At 38.5% G+C, this 21,596-nt stretch overlaps 1 protein-coding gene across 2 annotated transcripts in view; it reads left to right on the top strand.

Annotated features, from left to right (window-relative positions):
• Positions 1-21,596, top strand: part of MYLK (myosin light chain kinase) — a 197,797-nt gene that overhangs the window by 67,830 nt on the left and 108,371 nt on the right. The window contains exons 3-7 of one of the 2 annotated variants that reach the window (XM_053982447.1): positions 10,211-10,418; positions 12,113-12,161; positions 14,719-14,884; positions 16,780-16,945; positions 19,761-19,797. In XM_053982447.1, coding sequence (XP_053838422.1) covers positions 10,211-10,418; positions 12,113-12,161; positions 14,719-14,884; positions 16,780-16,945; positions 19,761-19,797 — 626 coding nt within the window. Of the gene's footprint in view, positions 1-10,210; positions 10,419-12,112; positions 12,162-14,718; positions 14,885-16,779; positions 16,946-19,760; positions 19,798-20,519; positions 20,551-21,596 lie in introns of those variants that run through there. The other variant, XM_053982448.1, reaches the window with a different exon arrangement.

The following is a 21,596-nucleotide window of genomic DNA, read 5'->3' as shown; positions in this document are numbered from 1 at the left end:
ATCTTGCTGCTTGGAAACTGATAAAGTTCATTTAAAGCATATAGTATTTGTTACCACCTTGCACTTCACAAGTGGATTGCTGCCCTTAATTGCAAATTTCGTAGCTCTGAACATATTTTCCAGTGGCTGTGTTCTGGGCACAGAAAGAAAGCAATTTTTTCTCAATAATTTTCCATAGTAGGTCATGCCTGCAGTGTGCACTCATGTAAATTTGTAGAGATTCCTTACCTGTTGAGAGCATGCTAAGAACAGAATCCCCAAACTAGGAAAGTATGAAGCTCCTTTGGTCAGTGGCATAGCTCCTACAGGAACATAGGGGCACTAGTATTCAGTGACATATGAGATAAATTCTTGCCCTATTAAGACAGAAACTTTGCACCAGTAGGTAAAAATGCAAACAAACAAACAAACAAAAAAAAAACCTTTCAGTCTTCCAAAAAAAAAAAAATATGCAACGGAGAAATTTTTTTGCAAGATTTATTGCAATAAATGGTGAACATTCTCTTGTGAAAGAAACGAAACAGGGTGAATTGTCATCTTTTAAAAGTGACTGCCAATTCCAAGCCCAGGTATTGCAGTTATGAAGGGATTGTTGTTATGAAAATAATTGATGGTGTTTAATTGTCCTGCTTTCCTGTGGTATCAGCAGTCTTTTGACCTGATGATATCCCAGTCTCAGGCTGTGGCTTAAAGCATCTGGATTCTGTGATGTGTTCTGTGAGATAAAACAGCTAAATGTTTACAGTTCTCCTTCTAAGTGGGGACACACACACATTTTGCTAATGACAGAGCAAAATGATGGTGTTCATTTCATCCTGTACTGCTCAGGGAGCTTCCTCCTGCTTCTACGTTGTCTAAACAATAATTATCCACCTTTCTGAATTATTACTGAATAAAGGATGAATGAAGGATTGACAATTGAAAGTAAAAATCTTCAAGTCTTAAAAGCTCAGCTTTTTTTAATGAGAAGAGAGAAGAAAATTTCCCAACCTTTTATTTTTATTGTGTTAAACTGTTTTATGTTTCAGTCTTTCTTCTAGAGCTGCCACATAAAATTTATGAACAAAAGCAGTGGCAAACACCATAAATCAGGGTGTCCTGCTGAACTGGAAATTAATGAACCACTTCTGTTCTGACAGCTTTTCAAAACTCTGTTCTGATTCCTCAAAATCTTGTTTCCTGTAGCAAAGATTGCTGCTGCTCTGAAATGAATGCCAGTCCTATCAGGAAACTTCTGACATGCTCCTAAATTCACTGTTACTGACATAAAGCAGCTGCTTCATCTAGTAATGTTTGATAGACATCTTGACTCAGAATCACCAAAGAGGGAAACTAGGAGAGGGATAGGGAAAGAGACAAAACTTTAGGGACTTACTGGACTATGTGGAAAAATTAGCAAGAGCCTTATTTCTATTCCATCGCCACAGTTCTTTCCCTTTGAACTCCTTATATTTGTACTGAATAATAAATAAATGACCCTTTACCATAAATGACCCTTTACCATGCACATAGGTCAGCTATTTCTTAGCAATTTTTTAGCATTTTAAGCTATTCAGCACCTCATAAAATCTAACACTTTTTAAAAGTTGGACCATGGGAAGAAAGATTTGTCTTTGCAGTTTGCCTTTTCTTTTCTAAGGAGAGACTTAGAAACAGGAAAAACTTTCATTAAAATTGATGAGAGTTTCACTCAAGAGAGGGCTGCAAAGTTTATCTTCACTGTTGTGTTGAGAGCTCTCGTACTTGCCCTTGCCTTTGGAATCTTTTTGGCCCATACTGTGTGGCAGTACTGAGGTTATTGAGAGCTGACAGAGTAATTTCTTATCATGTTGCTCACATTTTTCTGTGGTGGTGGCTTTACTTCTCTTATTTGTAACTTTATTTTGTGTGGTTCTTATTTTATTGCCAAGGCTCTGGACTTATTCTGTCTGGATCCTCTTCACTGTTCACTCAACACTGTGCACTTTGGTATCTGAATGCAAGCACATTCAGTCATTGTTCATCTAAGAAGAGCAGTGGCCCCTCTATGCTGCTTCTTTAAACTGCATTGATTCCTCCAATAGCAAATTTGTTGGCAAGGAAGAAGTATAGTCAGATTATTTCATCTAATGGCACTAACTATTGAAATCTAAGTTCCTTTAAGTGTGAGTTTGGCAAAGTCTGAGTGTCTCCATGTCTCAGATCCTCAGCTATGAAGTCAAAGTTACGCTTTCCCAAGTGACAGCTACCGCTACCTATTTTGGACTGGAATTATCTTCAGTTTCTACATAACTCAGTTTTCTGCACATTCCTACTTTGACAAAATGCCAGAACGTAACTACTTTATGGTCATCTTTGTGTGCCAGGATAGCATCTGGATGGCATTGGAGGAAATAGCCTAAGCTTTCTCCTAGACTTTATCCAAGGTTTGAATTGGCAGCCAGAGGAAGGCTTTTTAAAAATGGGAAAAATCAGACAATGACTAAATACAAATACAAACAGATTTAAAGATTAACAGATATTCAGTTATAATCCCACATTAAATTCAGAAAACTTGTACTTACAGAAAAAAAGGTCCAGGTGAACTCTATGGGTGGTTTGCATAAAACTCTCATCAAACACCTAATTGCTAGAGGTCAGCTGGCTACAATGTGAGAAGAGTAAAATGACAGATGTTGCTGCTGGCAGAATGATTTATGAAAGCTGCATCAGAAAAGCTCTGCCAGTCTGAGACAGCAACAGCTGTGTGAAAATGCCCCCATTAGTGTAGCAGAGGTTTACAGCCCCCAGTTCATTTGCTGATTGATATCCCAGCTCCACAGATATGTTCCACTATACAGTGTGTTCCCTTATGTCCTCTTTACAGGAAAGGGTAGAATCCATCATGGCAGAGCTCTGTATTTCAGCTGACTGATGTTTCAGGTTATTTTGTGGTTGTATGAAGACTCCTGTAACAATATTACTTTAAAGCAATACAGTTAAACTTATTCTTTAAATTAAATAAAATCTGATTTAGGAAAAGCACCTGTACATGTGATTAATTCCAAAAGACATAAATAGGGCTTAAACTTCCTCTTAAGAGCTGCATAAATTGGGACTGATGTTTGAACTTGGATAAACTCAAGGCAGCTTGACACCCAGTGCTACTCTGAAATTCCACTTGAGTCTTTCAGAAAAAAATATAACAGAAATGGACTTGTTGAGGTGGTTATGGTACCTGGGATAGCAGTGCTTTTTTCAAGCAGTTATACTCTAGTGACTGAGCACAAAACCAATACACTGTGCACCTCTGGGAGCTCTTGACACACTGAATTTTACAAAAAAAAAAAAAAAAAAAAAAAAAAAGGGATCAAATGTAGAAGGCTAAGAAGACTAAAGAAGAAATTATGTGCAGCTGCTGTCTGCTTTTCAGTTAGCAGACCATGTCTTCCATGGATAGGTCATAAATTCTTCCCTGCTGAGCACCATAAAAACTGATTCCCCTAAAGACGTGTGGTAGTATGTGTAGTGTTCAGCACCTTTGCAATCTGTAAAAAGGGGCTGAATAGTGTGAAACTGAATGAACAGACTATGCACAACTATTTCAAGAGTCAAAACTAAAATTTTTGGGATGCCATCTGCAGAAGGATCTGGTGTTTGGTGCTTGGACTATAAAGTATCAAATGTCATTTGGCGCTGGTGAGTGCAAAGTAGAAAAATAAAACATGTCCTAGGTTTACAGAAAAACCATTGGTTTTTCTTGTATGTACAGTAGGTAATGCTTTGAAGTGAGCGTGTTTGCTCCTACTCTGTATTCCATTTTTGCTTTAATGACACAACTGTGGATTCTAGACTGTTCTGCAGAAGAGGTAGGTTTTTCGCTTTGTTTGCAAAGTCATAGCTAAGTCTCCAAATATTTAACATTTTAATGTTTAACCTTGCCAGGCAAGTTCTCTGTTTTAGAAGCAAGCTTTTAAAAGGGATAAACTATTCTTGAGATATGGTTTGTGTGTTTAAAGTCTCAGAAGGAGCTTAACAATGTATCATGTCCACTTGCCTTTATCAAGAACATCTGCTGTTCATTTGTTAAAGCAAACTGCAGCTTGAGCATAACACAAGTTTTGTTACAAGACTTAAAAAGAGGCACACTGGCCAGAACCATGTTTCCCACCTGCGCTAACACTGAAAATTAAATCTAAATCAAAATATAGCACCTATTAGGTGGGCTGTAATTTCAACATTCATGTTGTAGTCTCAGCAGTTTTATAGTACTTCTTTCCTAAGACTGAAATTAAGAGTTCACAGAAGTATGAAATATTAAAACAAGAAGCAGCTTTTTTCTCTAGTTTGAGAGAAACACATCTCTGTCTACATGGACAGAGTACATGTTATGGTGTAGCATCCTCTGCTAAGGTCCCTTCACAAGTCTTTTGTTCAAGGTCCAGGGTCAAAACTCATTGGTTCTTGATTGAAGTAAAATAGAGGGCTCTGGCCCTCTGGTGACTATGGGAAACACCTCTTTGTTTGTAGGACCTAGGATGAGCCACATCCACAGAACAGCTACTAATGTTTGGATTGAATTTCTTGGGGCTGCATGAGAGTCTTCAATCATGTGACCTTCAGAAGAGTCCCTCTAAAATGTAACTTGCAATAAAGGCAATAATATTCTATTTTTGCTGATACCTAGACAAGGAAGAACACTAGGAAGAAGAGGAACACTATCCAGTCGCTACCACATTTCAAGTGTGTTATTTTTTTCCTGTATCTTTACTTTTTTGATTATAATTACACTTGCAAAACGTCTCATGCTATTTAATGGCGTTTCTTCTGCTGCTTTCTTGATACAATCTGATGGCTTATTACTCTAAGTTCTGCAAAAAGTGCATGCAGTTTACTCCTCACTAGAAATGAGTATTTGCTCTGCCAAGTTTGCAGGCAGCAGAATAAAGATCAGATTTTGTCAGACATTCTGAGTAGTTTTCCACATCTCCCTTGACGTCTCCTTATGGTGACTTCTAAGGACCTGCCAAAAGCAGATGTTTGGAAGCTCTGCTAACATCTGACAACTCTAGCTGAGGCTATCCTCATTTTATTCCTTTGCAGCTTCTGATCTCTATGGCCTTTTCTGAGATGTAGAACCCAGAAATTACTGTTTTCCTCCTGAAGGTAGGCATGGAACAGAGAATAGGCTACAAAGCCTTCTCAAGCTTTCCTCAATTTCTGGCATTCATTAATGTTAGGATAGGCGGGCAGCCACATAAGCAAAACACCTGCTGTTCCTTTAAAGGAGGTGACTGCTGACAGATATCATCTACCAACCCACTGGCTAGTTTATTTTGAAAGTTTATTGCTTGCCCAGTCCACTGTGGATGTGGGAAATAATTTATTCTCTTCTGCATTACAGGTACCTATATGATTAGAAAACATTTTGCATTTCTCATTACTGCCATTTGTCATTTATGACTTGTTACCCAGGTCATCCACACTTTGTTTTTGTGTCATTTTACTGCTTCCAGACATTACAGTCTAACTATGAATGTGCTAACTACACTACCTCCATGTGAATAGATAACATTTCTGTCTTTCAAATGTATTCAAAATTTATTTTCTTTAGATGTATTGAATCACCCAAATAAAACTGACTCTTTCATTCAATGGTTGAGAACTATAAACACATAGGTCTTAATTCTGGGCTTTGGGGAATTAAGGCAAAGGTAGTCTACAGAAATACCAGCACAACTGAACACTGTGTGCTGACAGAATGTGGATGTTTTAAAATTCTGATTTCATGGGAGCAAGATTGTCTCTTGAGAGGAATTTTAGTCATTAGTGAATTAATATTTCAGTATATGAAATCATCTCTATGAAGGGAGTTATTTTGAATAACAACTTCTTAAGAGTTGTAACATTGCCAGTCTTAGTACGATTTTTGATGTGCCTGTCTATATATGATGTAATCCAGAGAGATTTTGCAACCCAATAAATCCTTTTGATAGCTGTGCTCTTCCTAATCTCAATGCCTGTGTGACCTTAAACTGCAAAATGGGACATTTATCTAGTCCTTAATATCAAGCACTGAACACCTCAGCCAGTACAATGGATGTGGTGCTGGAATATGTCATGTAATGTTTGCCATAATTTCTAATAGTCTGTAGGTGTTACTGTCAAACTGAAAAATATTCAGTAACAGTACACGCCCCCATCAATGTTTCACACTTACACTTTGGTTTATTGTAACTCATGACTGCTTCTTTTTGGGTGCTGTGTGTTTGCGCTCATTGTTGACCTCACTGGAGCCAGCAGCAGTTATTAAAAAGCAGAATATAAATTTGAAGTTAAAAACATAAGCCAAAAGGGTTAAAAGCCATAAGCCCATTACCTTAAACTGATTCTGCAACTATGTTTAAGTAGGCAAACCTATGTTTTTTGAAATTGATATATAAACAGCTCTTTTATGGAGCATAGGTAGAACCCAAGTTTTAGAAAATATTTCCTGTGCTTTTGAACAAGAAAAAGGATGACTAAATATATTTGGTGTTTGTGGTCACTGTCTGCCTTTCAGTTTGTGACAGTGGGGAATAGTTTGTAGGGGCACATTTTCTAATAATTCTGTCCTTTACTGTACACCTTCCATGGATTTTTTGTATTTTTTTCTTTTCTTTGGGAAGCTAGCACCATCCCTTTTCAATAGCATTCTCTGAGACCCAGATGTGGAACAACCTGAACTCTGGAGTTTCATACACCACAGGTTCTCTCTCAGCTCTTTCCCCTTGCTGTTGATGCACTGTTTTACCTTACCAGACTTTTCCAGGAAAGCTCTAAGCACTTGAATGGTCCAGACAAAAACTCAAAACTGGTGTTTGTGCTAATACAATGTTTATTTGCTGCTTGCAGTCAATTTTCCACTTGTTATTGTTGTAGAGCAGGTAAAGAGAAGCTGCAGCCTCGCTGGGACTGGCAATACTCATGCAGGCCAAGTTGTAAATAAGGGTTATAGCATGCTGCTGCTGGGCATTAAATAAGCAGATAAATTTCTCTTTGCTGTGGATTTATTCAAGGCAGATGTTTTTAGTGAGCTCTGGAAAGGTTTGGAGGAATATAAAACCTGCTGCAGTTCTGGAATTGATCCATGAGGATCAAAATCTGGTAACCAGTGATTTGTTTAAGGGTCCCTGACACTTTTATGGCATGATCATGTATTTCAGAGAGGGCTGGCTCAGTTTGAAACACATTCCAAACCCAAACCTGAAATAAATCCTTGCAACAGAACAATTCTGTAAACTTCTGCTTTCCCATTATTTCATTTATGACAAAAAATTCAATAAAAAAAAAGAGTCATAGTTTGGGAAGGGAATGACTCAACCTTTTGAAAGGAAATGGAATGCTGATAGTCTGTGTTTGTAGCTTTTGGTGTGGCATTTCCTCAGGGTAGAGATGTGGATGAACACATTAATACAGACAGAGCAAGTATAAAACAAAGACAGAGAAGAAATGGAAAAATACTTAATGTAGCCTCAGCCATGTGATCCTGGAAGTACATACATAATGGTCTATCAGAGCTTGAAGGGTCAGCTAAAAATGGCCTTGTGTGGTCCAAGAGGGACTTAAGAATATTGTAAAACAAAATCGAAAAGGAAGACGGGTATTTCCCATTGTTTTGACCCCAATTGTTCCCTGTTACAAGTGATGGAAGGTTAATGCTTGAGGCCTTTGGAGCTGGGTTGAAGAATTCCATTAAATCACCAGAAGAAATTGTTATAAACTGGGAAAAAAAAAAACCAGTAAATATATTAGGTGATGTGTAATTGATGACTTTCTTTTGCAGGCCAGAATCTCAGCAGCTGTAAACAGATGTGGCTAGATTAATGCTAGTAAAGAGGCTGTGATGTGAAGACAGAACCACTGAAAAGGTGCTTCTGTCTTCACATCAATTGAAGTGCAACTCTCCCATTTTACTGTACTGTAGGTACTTGATACATCAGTGTGAAAACAATTTTGCCTCAAATATTTTAAGTAAATCTTAATATCCAGTGAAGCAAAAATGAGAACAAGTAGCTCCATTCTAATATACTCCCTGGCTTTGGGTAAATCACTTAATCTCTCTGTTGGTTTCTTAATCCAGAATGAAAAGACAGGTATGAGGGCATTGACAAGTCAATAGTAAGAAACAGTAATTTGGTGCAAGTCACTTTCTGTGGCAGTGAGCACATTATCAACTACCTGGAGTTAGAGTATTGTAACAATCTCATATTGCTGTTACACAACTCCCTTTTTCTGAAAATGAAATGTGCTGAGAAAGATATTCCTTGGAGCCTACACTCTGAGTAAGTACTAAGTCAATATGCTGGAGTAGGGTGAGGGGTCTGGGATGAGAAGGAGCTGCTGTTTATCAGAAAATACTGGAAAAAGACATAAAAAGCTTTAGAAAAATGCTGTGTCATTTTTAAACAGAAGTCAGCCCCCCACTGTGCAGGATCCCACAATTTGTACTTCATGGAACATGGCTTTTGCTTAGTTAAAGATAGATTAAAAAAAAATTTGAGAAATTATACCAGAAGTGGAAAGTTTCTCCAGTTATTCAGCATATTCAGCTTGTGGCAAATGTTAATGTCCTTAAATATTGAGTAAGTAGTGCCAGGGAGAAGAGGTCACCACATCACTGGCAAAATTAATTTATCTGAACTGGTATCCCAATATTTAAAGGAAAGAGAAAAAATTCTGACAGCTGTAGGTTTAGCTGCAGCAGATGAGAAACCCAGCTGGAGTGAGGTGGAGCTGGATTAAAAATTAAAGGTTTTTAAAGAAGAAAGCCTAAAAATGGGTAAGGCTGGTTGGCTAAATATTGTCATTTGCAAAGTAAGTGCTGTGCAGTCAGAGAAAGCAGAGCTGAAATGAGAATTGGAAACTGAGAGGAGAATGCTGGGAGAAATTTGCCCAAACCACAACCAAGCCTTCTTCACTTCAAGACAGATCATCAATATTTTGCCCACCTGGAGGTTGAAGGGACTTCCTGCTCAGTTGCCAAATTTTGATATGTAGTTCAGAAGGCTACATTGCTTCTTTCCCAGTGAGCAAACACAGCCATGACTATTACTCATTCCAGCTCATCTTGATTCACTCAGTTTCTTCATGGCTTGTAGGCAGAGGATCAAAGAGTCAGGAGATGGAGAGCTGACGTATCAGAGGGGGGATAGGAAAGGAGTACTGCAATCAGGAGTTGTTATGATGACTTGGCAAGCGAGCTAACAATTAACACATTCTAAAGTGACCCTCAAAGATGATGGCATTTCTCACAAAGCAGAGGAAGAACCTTTGCCTGAGTAGTTTTTTTTATTTGGTGGAAACTGGTGTATGTCTGCTTTCCCCATTTTTTTGCAAAAGAAAGTCACAGATCCTCATCAAGTTTCAAGAGCTCAATTGCAAATCAATAACTCAGTTCTCAGTTACACCAGCCGAGGATCTGCCTGTAAATCTGAAGGTATCATGAATGCCATAGGAGGCAGGGATATACCAGTGTGGTTGTTATTTAATGAGAAAAGGACTGGTTCATTTTGCTGAAATTTCTTCCTTTGGGTAGACCAGGAGTCTCTTTAAGTTGAGCTGAGTCACACACAAATGTGTGACTATATGTAGGTGCTTATAGTCCTCTCCTGCCATAACATGAGAATGACCCTTAATGATGCTTTCTCAAATTGCACCACCTTATCTTCTACTTCTAAAGATCAAGACAGAATTTGGTATGTGTCTGCATTTTTTGCCTGTATATTGTCAGGAGCTACTATGTCTCAGCACATTTGAAAACTAGATGGCTGAGTACAGATTTACATTATAAGCCAAATCCTTGGCAACCATGCTAAAAATATTTGGTCCAACAGTCTTGCACTCTTGCACACTCAGAGGTGTAGTAGCATTACTGCCCTTTTTTTGAATTTTTGAGCAGTAGGGACCCAGGTCTCAGGATTTTTCATTGGCACTCTCACTATTTTTGCAGAGAAACCATTCTAGTGGGAAATTTTTCTGCATGAGTATCTATCTGCCTGACTTATGATTTTAAGTTTGGCTTATCCAAGAGTTTTTTGCATTTCATTATCTTCTGCCATTTGGCTTGCAAAGAGTATGTCTTTAACAGATATATTAAAGAATATGTGTCAAAAACTTTCCACTGCATTGCCAGATGTCCAACATTTCTTCCTGATATCATCATTTGTTAAGTTTACCTACTTTCTCCACTCTCTCTCTCACATCTTACCAGGTCAGAGGCTACCCTGAGCCACAGATCACATGGTACAGAAATGGGCATCCCGTCCCAGAGGGAGACCATTACGTTGTGGACCGCAGCATCCGGGGCATGTTCAGCTTGGTCATCAAAGGTGTGCAGGAAGGTGACGGTGGCAAATACACCTGTGAGGCTGCAAATGATGGTGGGATTCGTCAAGTGACCGTGGAACTGACAGTGGAAGGTCAGAAGATTCTTAAACTGTTGTTTTGGTGATTATAGTTTAAGTAAAAGAGCAAGGTGTGCTAAACAGTCTGGTTAAAATCACAACACATCACTTTTCATTGATGCAAGAGTAAGGTTCATTTACTGCATTTCACAGGTGAAGACATTGTGCAGGGAGCTACATGTCTACAGTTAGATAAAGTGTGAGTTCTGTTTCAGGTGTGGGTGATGATGTGCAGGTAACAAAAGTCCTAGCTTTAAAGGCTTTGTTCTAAACTTTGTAATTTTCATGGAAAATTACCACTCAGGACAAAAACTGCGACGCTGCATGCCTGGTTGTAATTGCATGCTTAATGTCAGACAGGAAACAGCCAGGATCAAACCCAAGAATTTTTAAGAGCACATCTGCATATTAGATAGTTGCAAACTGCCAAATTTAAAATTTAAAGAGTGACACAAAGCCAGGGAAGGATTGAAATCAATTGTACTGCTTCTCCTCTTGCAATTTGGTCATATTAGAGACCTGTTGAATATCAAAACCTCTCAGGTCACAACTTTGTCTTGAATTCTTGAAGACAAGAAAAAATCTGCAGCAGTCCTGAAACTGTCAGTATTTGGATTTATTCAGAGTCAAAAACTCTAATATACTCAGAGTATATACTGAAATATGCATAGATCTGACATGATTGCTACTGCCTTCTGTCACAAAAATTATGTGAATTATTTTTCCCCTTGTTTTAAGTTGTGACATTCTTATGAGTGACAATTTACATGGAGGTGGAGGATTTTTTAGAAGTCATTTTCATATCAGTTTTTCTGACCTGGTTTTTGCTGCAGTTCAAAACAACTTCGGGGCAGTACCCAAAGACTGAATTTCTCAGACTGTAAGAATTATATGGTCTTTGTTCTAAAATCCCTTTATCCATCAAGATAGCAAAGCACAGGGGGTTTGGGGCTTTTTTTTTTTTTTTTTTCTGTTCTCTGCAAAGATAAGCACACATGGGGCTGCCTGCTGCTTGAGAAACGAGTCACTGAAACATGACCTAATCTCTCTATCTGCATGGCTGTCCTGTCTGACAGTGGTGTGGACTCTCATAAGGCTCTAGAACAGGTGTTTTCCCCCGGCCCCACAGATGTGTGCTCGCTGCTGCTGCTGCTGCGGGTGTCCCCGGCCGGGCTCTGTGCGCGGCAGATGGCGCTGGGCTCCTGCGGCATCTCCCTTCTGCCACGGCAGCGAGGGACCACTCCTGGGGCATCTGCAGCAAAGGTGCTTCGGGCTGGCACAGGACTGAAAACCCAGCCAAGTAAAAACCTATTCCGCAGTCTGAAAACCTCCTGCTATCTTAATTTGAAGTACTGGTGCAGTGTAGAAATTAGACAGTGGTCATTCAAAAAAGTATTTTTTGATGAATAATCTTCAGCATTGCTACAGCTGAGGCTGGGGATTAGACAGCAACTCTGCTAAAGCTTGGTTTTGAACTTGGAGAGCCTAACTTTGAACTACAGATGACATAACCTTATACTGCAGGTGTTGCATTCTGCCTTTTTATTTCTAACCTGGAGAAATGCAAATTTACATAGTCTTTGTTATCACTAATTCCCAAATTAGTGATAATTGACAAAACTTTGATAATTAGTGATAAAAATTGATAATTAGTGATAAAGTAATTGACAAAACTTTTGACTTCCTGTCTTTCTGTCTTATGCTTACAGGAAACTCCTTGATGAAATACAGCCTGCCATCCAGTGCCAAAACCTCTGGGTAAGCAGTCTGCTGGCTTGGATATTGTTTAACAGATACTTAAGTATATTTTGGTAGGAAAACAAGTAAAATTACTCTTTCTAAAAGTCTCCATTTACCCCAAGCAGAGTAGCTACTGTGAGAGCTGCTGGCTAAGCAGAGTGCTGAGGCAGTCAGGAAGATGCACAGCTACTGCTCCAGCACACTGACTGAGGAATTAATGTGACTGAAAACAGAACATCCTGCTGATGCCTAAATATTGCACCCTCCTCTGCTGTAATTTTGCACCCTCTTCTCTGCTCTCTGATATTCAAGAATCCTTCTCCACAACTTCCATGAGCTGACAGTCTCTTTTTAAAGCCAGAGCAAATACTGCTTTAGGAGTCACCAGTAAGAAATAAAAACAAGTGAAATCAGCATTCTTGCACAAAGAATTTAAATATTTCCAAGCAACACAGTGGGTAAACTGTAATCCAGAAGAAATAATTGTTCTGGTTTGAGTAACTTTACCAGGAACAGTTGATGGGGTGATGTAAGCTGGCACACAAAAGCCTACTTGTACTTTCTGCACTTCAGTAAGCATTTACAATTACATGAATGTCACTGTCTTGAAAGCCTCAGGCCTAATTCTCCCAACAGTTGAATTAATTTCTTTATAAATAGTTTGAATTTAAGCAGAATTTTCTCTGACTTATATCTCTGGCACTGAGTCACTCTGGGTGTAGGCAAAAATACATGTTCTGATTATGTTAGTGATTAAAATACAGACAGTTAAAACTGGAGTGTTTAATTTCCTAATTGATATGAAAATTGTTTATTTTTTAATTTTAAAATTAATAGATTACAACACTGAAAATGGTAAGTAGAACTGAGTAATCAGGATACATGATTTTACATGATAAATTCTGTATTGCAAATTACCTACAGACATACACACAGGATAAATAATCAAACAAGAAAGGACACTTCAGGTTGCTGTTAGGTTTTGTTGTATACTCAGACTTTAGAAAGCACTCTCCTAATCCATTGTATTGTATAGAGCTAGAGTGCTTGTCCTCACTTTTCATGCTCCTGTGTTTTCCTCCTATTGAATATTAATAATTCTATGGTAAGAGAAGGGAGAGGAATAAAAAAATTATACATTTTCATTTGTTCATATCTAGGAACCAGCCATAAAGCTCCAGGCCAGCTAGTAGTTGAGTTTCTTTTAATTTGTTATGTGTACAGATATATAAATATAGACTCACCACCTAAAGATGGTTACTAAAAGACTTCTTTAGTACACATTTATTTTCTTCTTTAGTGGTAGTATGAGGGAGAAGATGTTAAAAGCTATCAGATATTTAATTATATGATAAAGTGCTTTTCATTTTAGCATGTTACAATCACCCTTCTCTCAATATTTTCTGGTCCTCTTACCCATGTAAATCCTTTCATTATGGTATCATCTCTTGCTTAGAAACCTGGAGCTGCCCATATGGCAACCACCATGTCTTGGCAGCACCTTGGACTGAGGCGATGGGGTCTCTGTTAGTATCTGACACCTGGTAGAAATGCTGAGGTACTGACACATCTTACTTGCATGTGGTAAAAGGCCATCTGGAAAAGAAGGCCTTAAAAATTGTTCCATTTGCTTGAAATAAAATGTTAAAAAAAAAAAAAAAAAGAAAAAAGAAATCACCATCTGCCATCTGCTAATGTGTCTTTGTTGTACCAAGGCTTCAGAGCAAAGAGTGAGTGTGTTCCCTTTGACATTAACAGACCTGAAGTTGCACCTTTTTGGTTTTTTTCATGCTATAATGCTGTTTGATGTTTTATGTTTTATGGTTGTGTAGCTGTTTACAGTTTTGGACTGCAGTCACTGATGCCAATTTAGTTTCATCCCACATGTCATTTCCCAGGTGTATCAGCCATGTAAGTAGAGCTGGGCATTTACACTTAACAGTAATTCACCTGGGACAGGCATACTTTGGTTTTCTGCCCTCTTCATGTTTGCTTTGAAAACATTGTAGCAAATGAGGTTACAAATAAAAGTCTTCCCCAGACTAAAATTATTTACCAGGACATGTCAGAAATGTACAAAACCAAGGTGCTGATTCATAAATCAGAAATTACTGTACCAATTGCACTCAAGAATGAAACAAATTACATTATAAAAACCTGTGAACAGTAAACGAGTTTGCACAAATAAACTCCTAGGAGGCAACTGAAAACCAGAAAATGGGGAAAACTAAATGCTTACAGTGTTTCCTATCTTTTGGTTTTCCCAGCTCTGCTTTTGAACAACTGAAATGGTCCCCAAGATTTGCTCTGTGTATGCCAGATGAGGGTGCATAACATAACACTGTTTAGTTGCATGTGGAATCAAGAGCAGTCATCACCAGCATTTCCATTTCTTCCATGGCCAAGAAAAATATCGTGCAACTACAGTCTAGTTTTCCCCCAGTGATATACCCTTGTTGGCAGACCACAGGTCTGAAATGCTTCCTGGCATGTGCTCTAACCACAACAGCTTCCAGCTCTAACCACAACAGCTTCCAGCTCTTCTGTAAAACCAGAATGTCAATTGCCTTTGCAGGGCAAGACTTGCTGTTCCATCTGTGGAGCAGAGGCCAAGCATCTGGGGAGAAAGTCCACCCAAGTTTGCTACAAAACCCAGCAGAGTTGTTGTGCGTGAAGGCCAAACAGGCAAATTCTCATGTAAAATAACAGGACGACCTCAGCCTCAAGTAACTTGGTTTAAGGTATGATTTCCCCAAAAGCTTATGTTTTCCTTCTCTTTTGAAATTTTGTGACTTGAAAGGATGAAATGCACATTGTAGTCTTAAGTGTCAATGTCCCCTTTGGGCATACACAAGATTTCTAAACAAAATTTTTTTTCTTTGTAAGGAGAGAATTTTCAGGTGAAATTAGGTATTACATTGATTGGGCCATTTTTACTGAAACTGTCAGTATTTTAGAGAATTACAGTTACTTTCTTTGATTTGGAAGAGCAAATATATGACTGCTCTGGTGGCATCCTGCTCCCCTCCACCCTTCAACAGGGTAATGCCTTATATAGCGAACAGAAAAAAACAGAACTCTTATCAATGCTTCTATTTTGTCTTGATATCTCCAGGTCGGGGCGGGGGGAAACAAACAAACAAAAAAAAAAAAAATCCTCAGAAAACTTCTCAGAGAACAGGGAAATGCTTCCAAGTCATTGTCTGCTTTATTCCAGACTATCCTTGTCTGTAATATAAGGATATCAGGCTACATCCCCAAACAGGCAGCCTCTTGCAGTAGAAGTGCTCCCTGACATCTCCTTCAGCTAGGGGCTCTATCTGGAGTCTGCCTCTCCTTCCAGGTCCATTCTGTGGGACCTGCTGGCTCTCTGGGACTCTGCAGTGCAGCTGCTCCACCACAGCCTGGTTCCTGTCCCACCAGGCTCACTCAGGTTTTCCAGCCATGCAGCTCCATGCAAAACAGGATTTGTCACTCAGTTCTCTTTGTTCAGGGCTGTGTGGTAAATGGCAAGTAGGGAGTACCAATTCAGCAGTTTGGATCTACACTTTGGTACTTCTCCATACATTTTTTTTTTTTGCAGTTTGCTGGAGGTTATATAAAATATTTTACTATTAATTGTTACCTTCTATATCATGGAAATTAACTTACATATCTGCTGGACCACATCTGGCTACTGTAGAACCAATAGATGACCACCTTCCTAAAAGCATGGAAGCTTTATCAAGAAGTAAAATAGCACTTTTCAGAACTAATTATTAAGCCTGTTTGTAAATATCTTACTCTGCTTATTATTGTCTTTATAATTTTCTTACTTGTTAAGTTGCAAGGAGCAGAAGCTTCTGTATCATTACCAACGCCAAGGTATGAACTAGCTTTTTAAAATTCCATTAGGACCTAAAGCACCCAGATAGCAATAAGTTGGTAGACTTCAAGAATGACAGTATCTGTAAATACTGTGATACTTCTCAAATGTTTATTGCCCAAGTAAAATAGTAGATTTGTAGGCTTTCCCTTCCTAAACTTACGATGGGAGAAGCTGTCGTATCTGATAGCAAGGCATTCATTCTTAATGGCTGATGCTGAGGCAAAAGCACTGATTTGCTCACAGATGAGGTATTGGTCAATTGCTTTGTAGAATTTAAAGGCAAGGATTGTCATTGTGATCATCTAGTTTGTGTAACAGAGCACAGAACTACACACATTTCTTCCTGCCTCAAAGCCATATCTTTGGATGTAACTTTGGAGGAATAGAGAACTACTCTCCAGATTGGAAGCTTTTGGTTAAAAGCATTTGACTTCCTGGAACAAACAGGAAAATAAAACTGGTTTGAACCCACATACAATGAAAAGAATTTTTTCAAGGAATCTGGGTATAATAAACAGGGAAAGGCCAAAACCAAACTGAGATGAGTAGGTGGCAAAAGAGAGGAAGGAGGAAGCCTCCTGAAGATGTAAATTACAGAATTTTGGGCACAATTTATTCTTTTGTTTATACCATATGAGTATTATTCCTAGAAGGAATTTGGCTAAAGGATAGGAAAAAGGCAGTTTGACCTAATGTTTTACTAAAAAATTCTTGCTCCCCTTCTCTTGGCAATAGCTACTGTCTCATGGTGCCTTGTGATGTTTGCAGGGTGATATTCAGTTACAGCAAAATGAGCGGTTCAACATGTATGAGAGAACAGGCATCCAGTTCCTGGAGGTCCAAAATGTTCAGCTTGCTGATTCAGGAATCTACACGTGCACAGTGGTGAACAGCGCTGGGAAGGCGTCTGTGTCTGCAGAACTCACCGTTCAAGGTACAGCAAAGCGTTTGCAGGAGAGAGAAAAGGAGCCACAGATATTCTGTTAAAATGTCTCTGGTTGTGTTCTTGATATTTATAAGAAACATTCATTTCTTCTCATTTTCTTCTTTCTTTCTCTCTCTCTCTGTTTGTTAAATGATGCTGTGATAGCTTGGATCATGCTACGGCTGTAAAAATTGTGTTGGTTCAATGGAAAAAAAGGCAATCCAAGTGCTTTGTAACAGATTTCTTTAAAAACGCCTTTTCACTTCTACTGTGACTTTGACTTCTATGTTTTGAACATTAATTTGATTTTCAGCAAATGGAACCCGGCACTTGTCATTATAATCAGTAATTAATTTTGTATTTGTTGAGTACTAGCACCAGATGTTATACCAACTCCCTTATGGGAGGCAAAATTCTATCCATATTTGTAGAACTACGAAAGTAAAGTAAAAGAGCATAATTCTAAATTATGAGAGAGAAAAAAACCTATCTTAATAAGATTAAAATTCAGTCTTCTCAATTCCCAACCCAGCCTATTTCACTGCTTGTTAAGGCAACAAATATATTTGCCTAAGTAGAATGTTCTACTTCATACATGCATTATCATATACAGCTCATTTTGCAGTTTGATGCTTCTTAGGGTGCCTGTTGCATCAGCCTCAAAATCATACAGCCTTCAGCAAGCACACTAAAGAGGAAGTTCATCAGTCAGTGGGTAAGCAGTCACTGGACCCAATTAAATAACTAAATCCACAGCTGCTGGCTTCAGCTGCAGTCGTGAGCTCAATGGGTTACATATGCACCCAGCAGTGAGTTTTTTGTTGCAAGACTTTTAGTTTCACATCAATGCTGTCATTCTGTAAGGTATCAAGAACATAAATAAGAAGTGGATGTACTTTTGGGATGCTCAGAACCACAGCTAACCTTTCTACAAATTAAAGCTGTACTTTTTATCTGTAAGTTCCTATCTGATGAAGCCATTGTAGAAGCTTCTACAACAGTTTGCCTCTTCAACAGAGGTTGTACAAAAGGGCCTGTTTCTTTCAAATAAGTCTTTTATCTAAACATAAAACTCCATTCCTAATTGCTCTCCCTGGAGTGGTGAGCTTTCTGTTCTGTAATGGCTACATCTGCCTTGAGAGATGATGCAGAACTGGGGTCACAAAGTCAGTTGTGGTATATGTTTGCTTCAGAGGCTGACCACATCTCTGAATAATCCATTCTTTCTTGCATTAGTGCAGGTCGGTAAAAAGGGCACTCTTTTGCAATGCTCTTGATTAATTGGATGATTCCATTTACCTAACCTCAATATATAATACCTAATTCTTTCATTATCAATTAGATCAGGTTGCCAGAGTTGCTGCAAGATGTTAGCAGACAATCAAGTGGCTCAGAAGTACTACATGTTCTTTCAAAGACATGTAATCTCATATATAGATATTTTCCTCCAATAGCTCTATGTTTTCCCTGAGTGGAAGGTGAAGAGGGAAGAAGAAATATTCTTTTAATAGACAGGGTTGCATGGAATTGTCTTGTCTGCAACCAGTAGTTACGAAGCTTCCTTTTCTGCATTTATCCAGTCTTTTCAGTTTTAATTTCTATATTTCTGTTACTGTTTGACAGGTTTATTGAAACAAGGTCAATGGGGTTTTTTCCCCTCTCTCATCTCAACTTTTGTTTGTGTGTAAATAGATTATTTTGGTCACTCTGAATGTCATAGCAAGTCCAAGCATTTAGATGCGAATTTTTGCTTGCAAAACACAGTGGAGATGGGGATATTACCCATCACATGATTTTGTCTTTTCCCTGAGGCAGAGACTCTGAAAGCATTTTTATGAAGTGCTTGTTGATGACTTGAAAGATTTTTTATCTTGCAAATTAATTATTACATGTCATTCTACTGTAGTTTCTAGTCTCACAGCTGGCAACAGCATAGGTGCAGCTTTGATCTGACCAGGAGAGAACAAATTCCGTCCTGAAATCTTACTTAGGGGGTAATGGAGAGATGTGGTTCATATTTGACCTAGAATGGCATTTCTCGCCTCACAACTATTTATCTCGTGCTGCCCCCAAGAGAAACAAACATTGTCAAGGTTTTTGAGAACTCATGGAGGATTACAAATCAGGAGAGTGATTGTGGGTCAATATGTGCTCCGTTTTATTAATGCAGCTGATGAGTTTGCACCTTGGCAAATCAATATAACTCAGCCATGGTCCCAGATTTCCTGGTGGTGTTGCAAAGTGAAGAAATGTGATGCATTAGCTTTTGAGTTGTTCATGTTAATCATGATAAGTCTTGCTACACAGCAAATGGGTTGTTAAACGTTTACAGGTGGGTCCAGGTTTTGGGAGGTTTTACTCCTGTTGACTTGGTTCTGTGTTTTAGCCAGAGGACTGCTGCTGTTTCACTGTGAGCCTGCTCAGGTGTAGGACTGATCGATGGTTTGTCTTTCTCTACCTCTAAAAACTCTACGGCATTACCATAAGATTTGATAAGCTGCTTCCCAATTGGAATCTCTTTCATACATCTCTCCCCCAACACAGAGCTTTTGAGAGTCCCTGAACCTTTAATTCTGCAGGGTTGTGAGAACATGATGCAGCAATGTCTCAAAATGGACCAAGACCTCTTTGTGTTTCAGCTGAGCAGCTTCCTGTTGTCTGTATCAATTTCAGGTGTGGTGATAGTCAATCTTGACTTTAATGCATTGAAAATTTGAAGAGTGAAGGTTCTTAAGTATATTTTTTTCCTTAAAATCTTCCAAATTTTTGGAATTGTGCACAGTATTGTGTGTTTAATTTACCTCTTTCTTCTTTTATATTTCAGGTCCAGATAAGACCGATACATACACTCAGCCACCTTGGTATGTTTTTACTGGAGTATTTTCTCAATTTAATTGCAGTGCACTGATTTTGGCATTTACTGCATGTGCTTTCTTCACAAAGTGATACATTTTTGGGGGTTCAGTCTATATTTGGAAGTCAGAAAATGTTTACTTGGAATAAAATCCTCTCTTGCTGCCCGATTCAGCTGTCCTGGTAGACTCATAGGAAATAGTTGGTGGAACTGGTGGTAACATTATGAACTACAGAGTTCTGGTCTGGTTCAGAAAAGCAAAATTTAAAAAAAAAAAACAAGCTATGTGAGCAGAAATTGTATGCTGTACCAGAGGCTCTTCATTTTTGGAGTTAATGTTGAGTGCACCTTGTCAGTACTGAGCTGGTTGTTCTTACCACTAAACATGGTACGGCCATGGTCTTTGCTGCTGTCTGAAAACACATACAAAAGTATGGGGGTAAAGTAACAAGAAAAAAAAAAATTTAGGCCTTTATCAGGATTTTTAAAATTAAATCACAATCATATTTTAAATTATATTACAAAATTACTTTTCTTCATTAATGGAAAATGCAAGAATGAAAAGTTCAAGGCTGTCTGGGTAAGACACTTTGATGAAGGCCAGTTGCTTTTAGTCATTGGGATGTTTAAGCTGTTCTCACATGCCCTGGATGAGATTTCTGAATGGCATGCTCACACTGTCCTAACTGCAAAGTGGAATTGAAAATCCTGTGCTATTCTGTTTTTCAGATCTGTGTGATTTTTAGGAACATACTTGAAAGTAAGTTTAGTGTAAATGAAACTGTGCAGCACTGGAAGCAGAACTCCCCATGCATGTGGTTCTCCAGAGCAGTTCTGCATCCTCCATCATTTATTTACACACACACACACACACACACAAAAATAGATGTTTTGTAAATTACAAAGTCTTACAGTTGTAACTGCAAATCTCAAACAGTACATCAAACTCTGACTGAAGAAAAGTACCCCTGTAAATATCCCAAGTCTCCCCAAGAGAATAAATTAATGGCACCAAGTGTAGCAAAACAGGGCTGGGCTAGAAATTACTGCCCTTATTTCAGATGTGTTCCAATTCTGCCCTGGAGTAATTCTGTGGAAGTGTTAGACACAGACAATGCTCTACAGGTAACAGCTTAGGGATCAAGGCAGTCACCTTCAATGAAGGAGGCTTGGATTCAAGTCCCCATTTAGTCAGCTACTCTTGTGCTCCCAAAGTACTGAGCAACAGATCAATCATAATTCTGAGAAACTCTTCCTAATAAATCCATAGCTGATATTGTTACATCCAGTCAAGTTTTTAAGGTGCCGACATCCCTTCTTCCTCCCCGAGACTTTGGTCTGGTTTCCTATCAGTCCTGTTTTCAAATTACCTGAATTACAAGACACCATACTTAGAATTAGTAAAATGACTTCACAATTTACATTTTCATTTCCATTTAGGGAACTATTTTATGTGACATTTTGAGCTATTTTATACATGACCTCAATTTATTAAAGCATCAAGTAGTATTACATCATGGTCATTCAGATCTCATGTAATTGCTTCCCATCTAAAGCAGTGCATGCAAGGTTAATGTCTGACTCACAAAACATGTTAGAACTTGAGCAGTGGACTTATATCCAGAAATTCCTGAGTTGCCATAGTGTCTGAGCCCTGATTTCATCTTATGAAGCTTTTCACTTCAACTCTTTGACCCATCTTCTTGGTCTGTGTGAAAGAATTTAAAGGTTAATCCATTCACCTTCTTGCTGAGGGCTTATATATTTATGTCATTACTGATAATTATAATAATGAATCTTTATACA

Source organism: Vidua macroura, chromosome 7, assembly GCF_024509145.1.
Source record: "Vidua macroura isolate BioBank_ID:100142 chromosome 7, ASM2450914v1, whole genome shotgun sequence".
NCBI lineage: Eukaryota > Metazoa > Chordata > Aves > Passeriformes > Viduidae > Vidua > Vidua macroura.
Note: the sequence above shows the minus strand (reverse complement) of the source record. Positions and strands in the feature narration are given on the sequence as shown.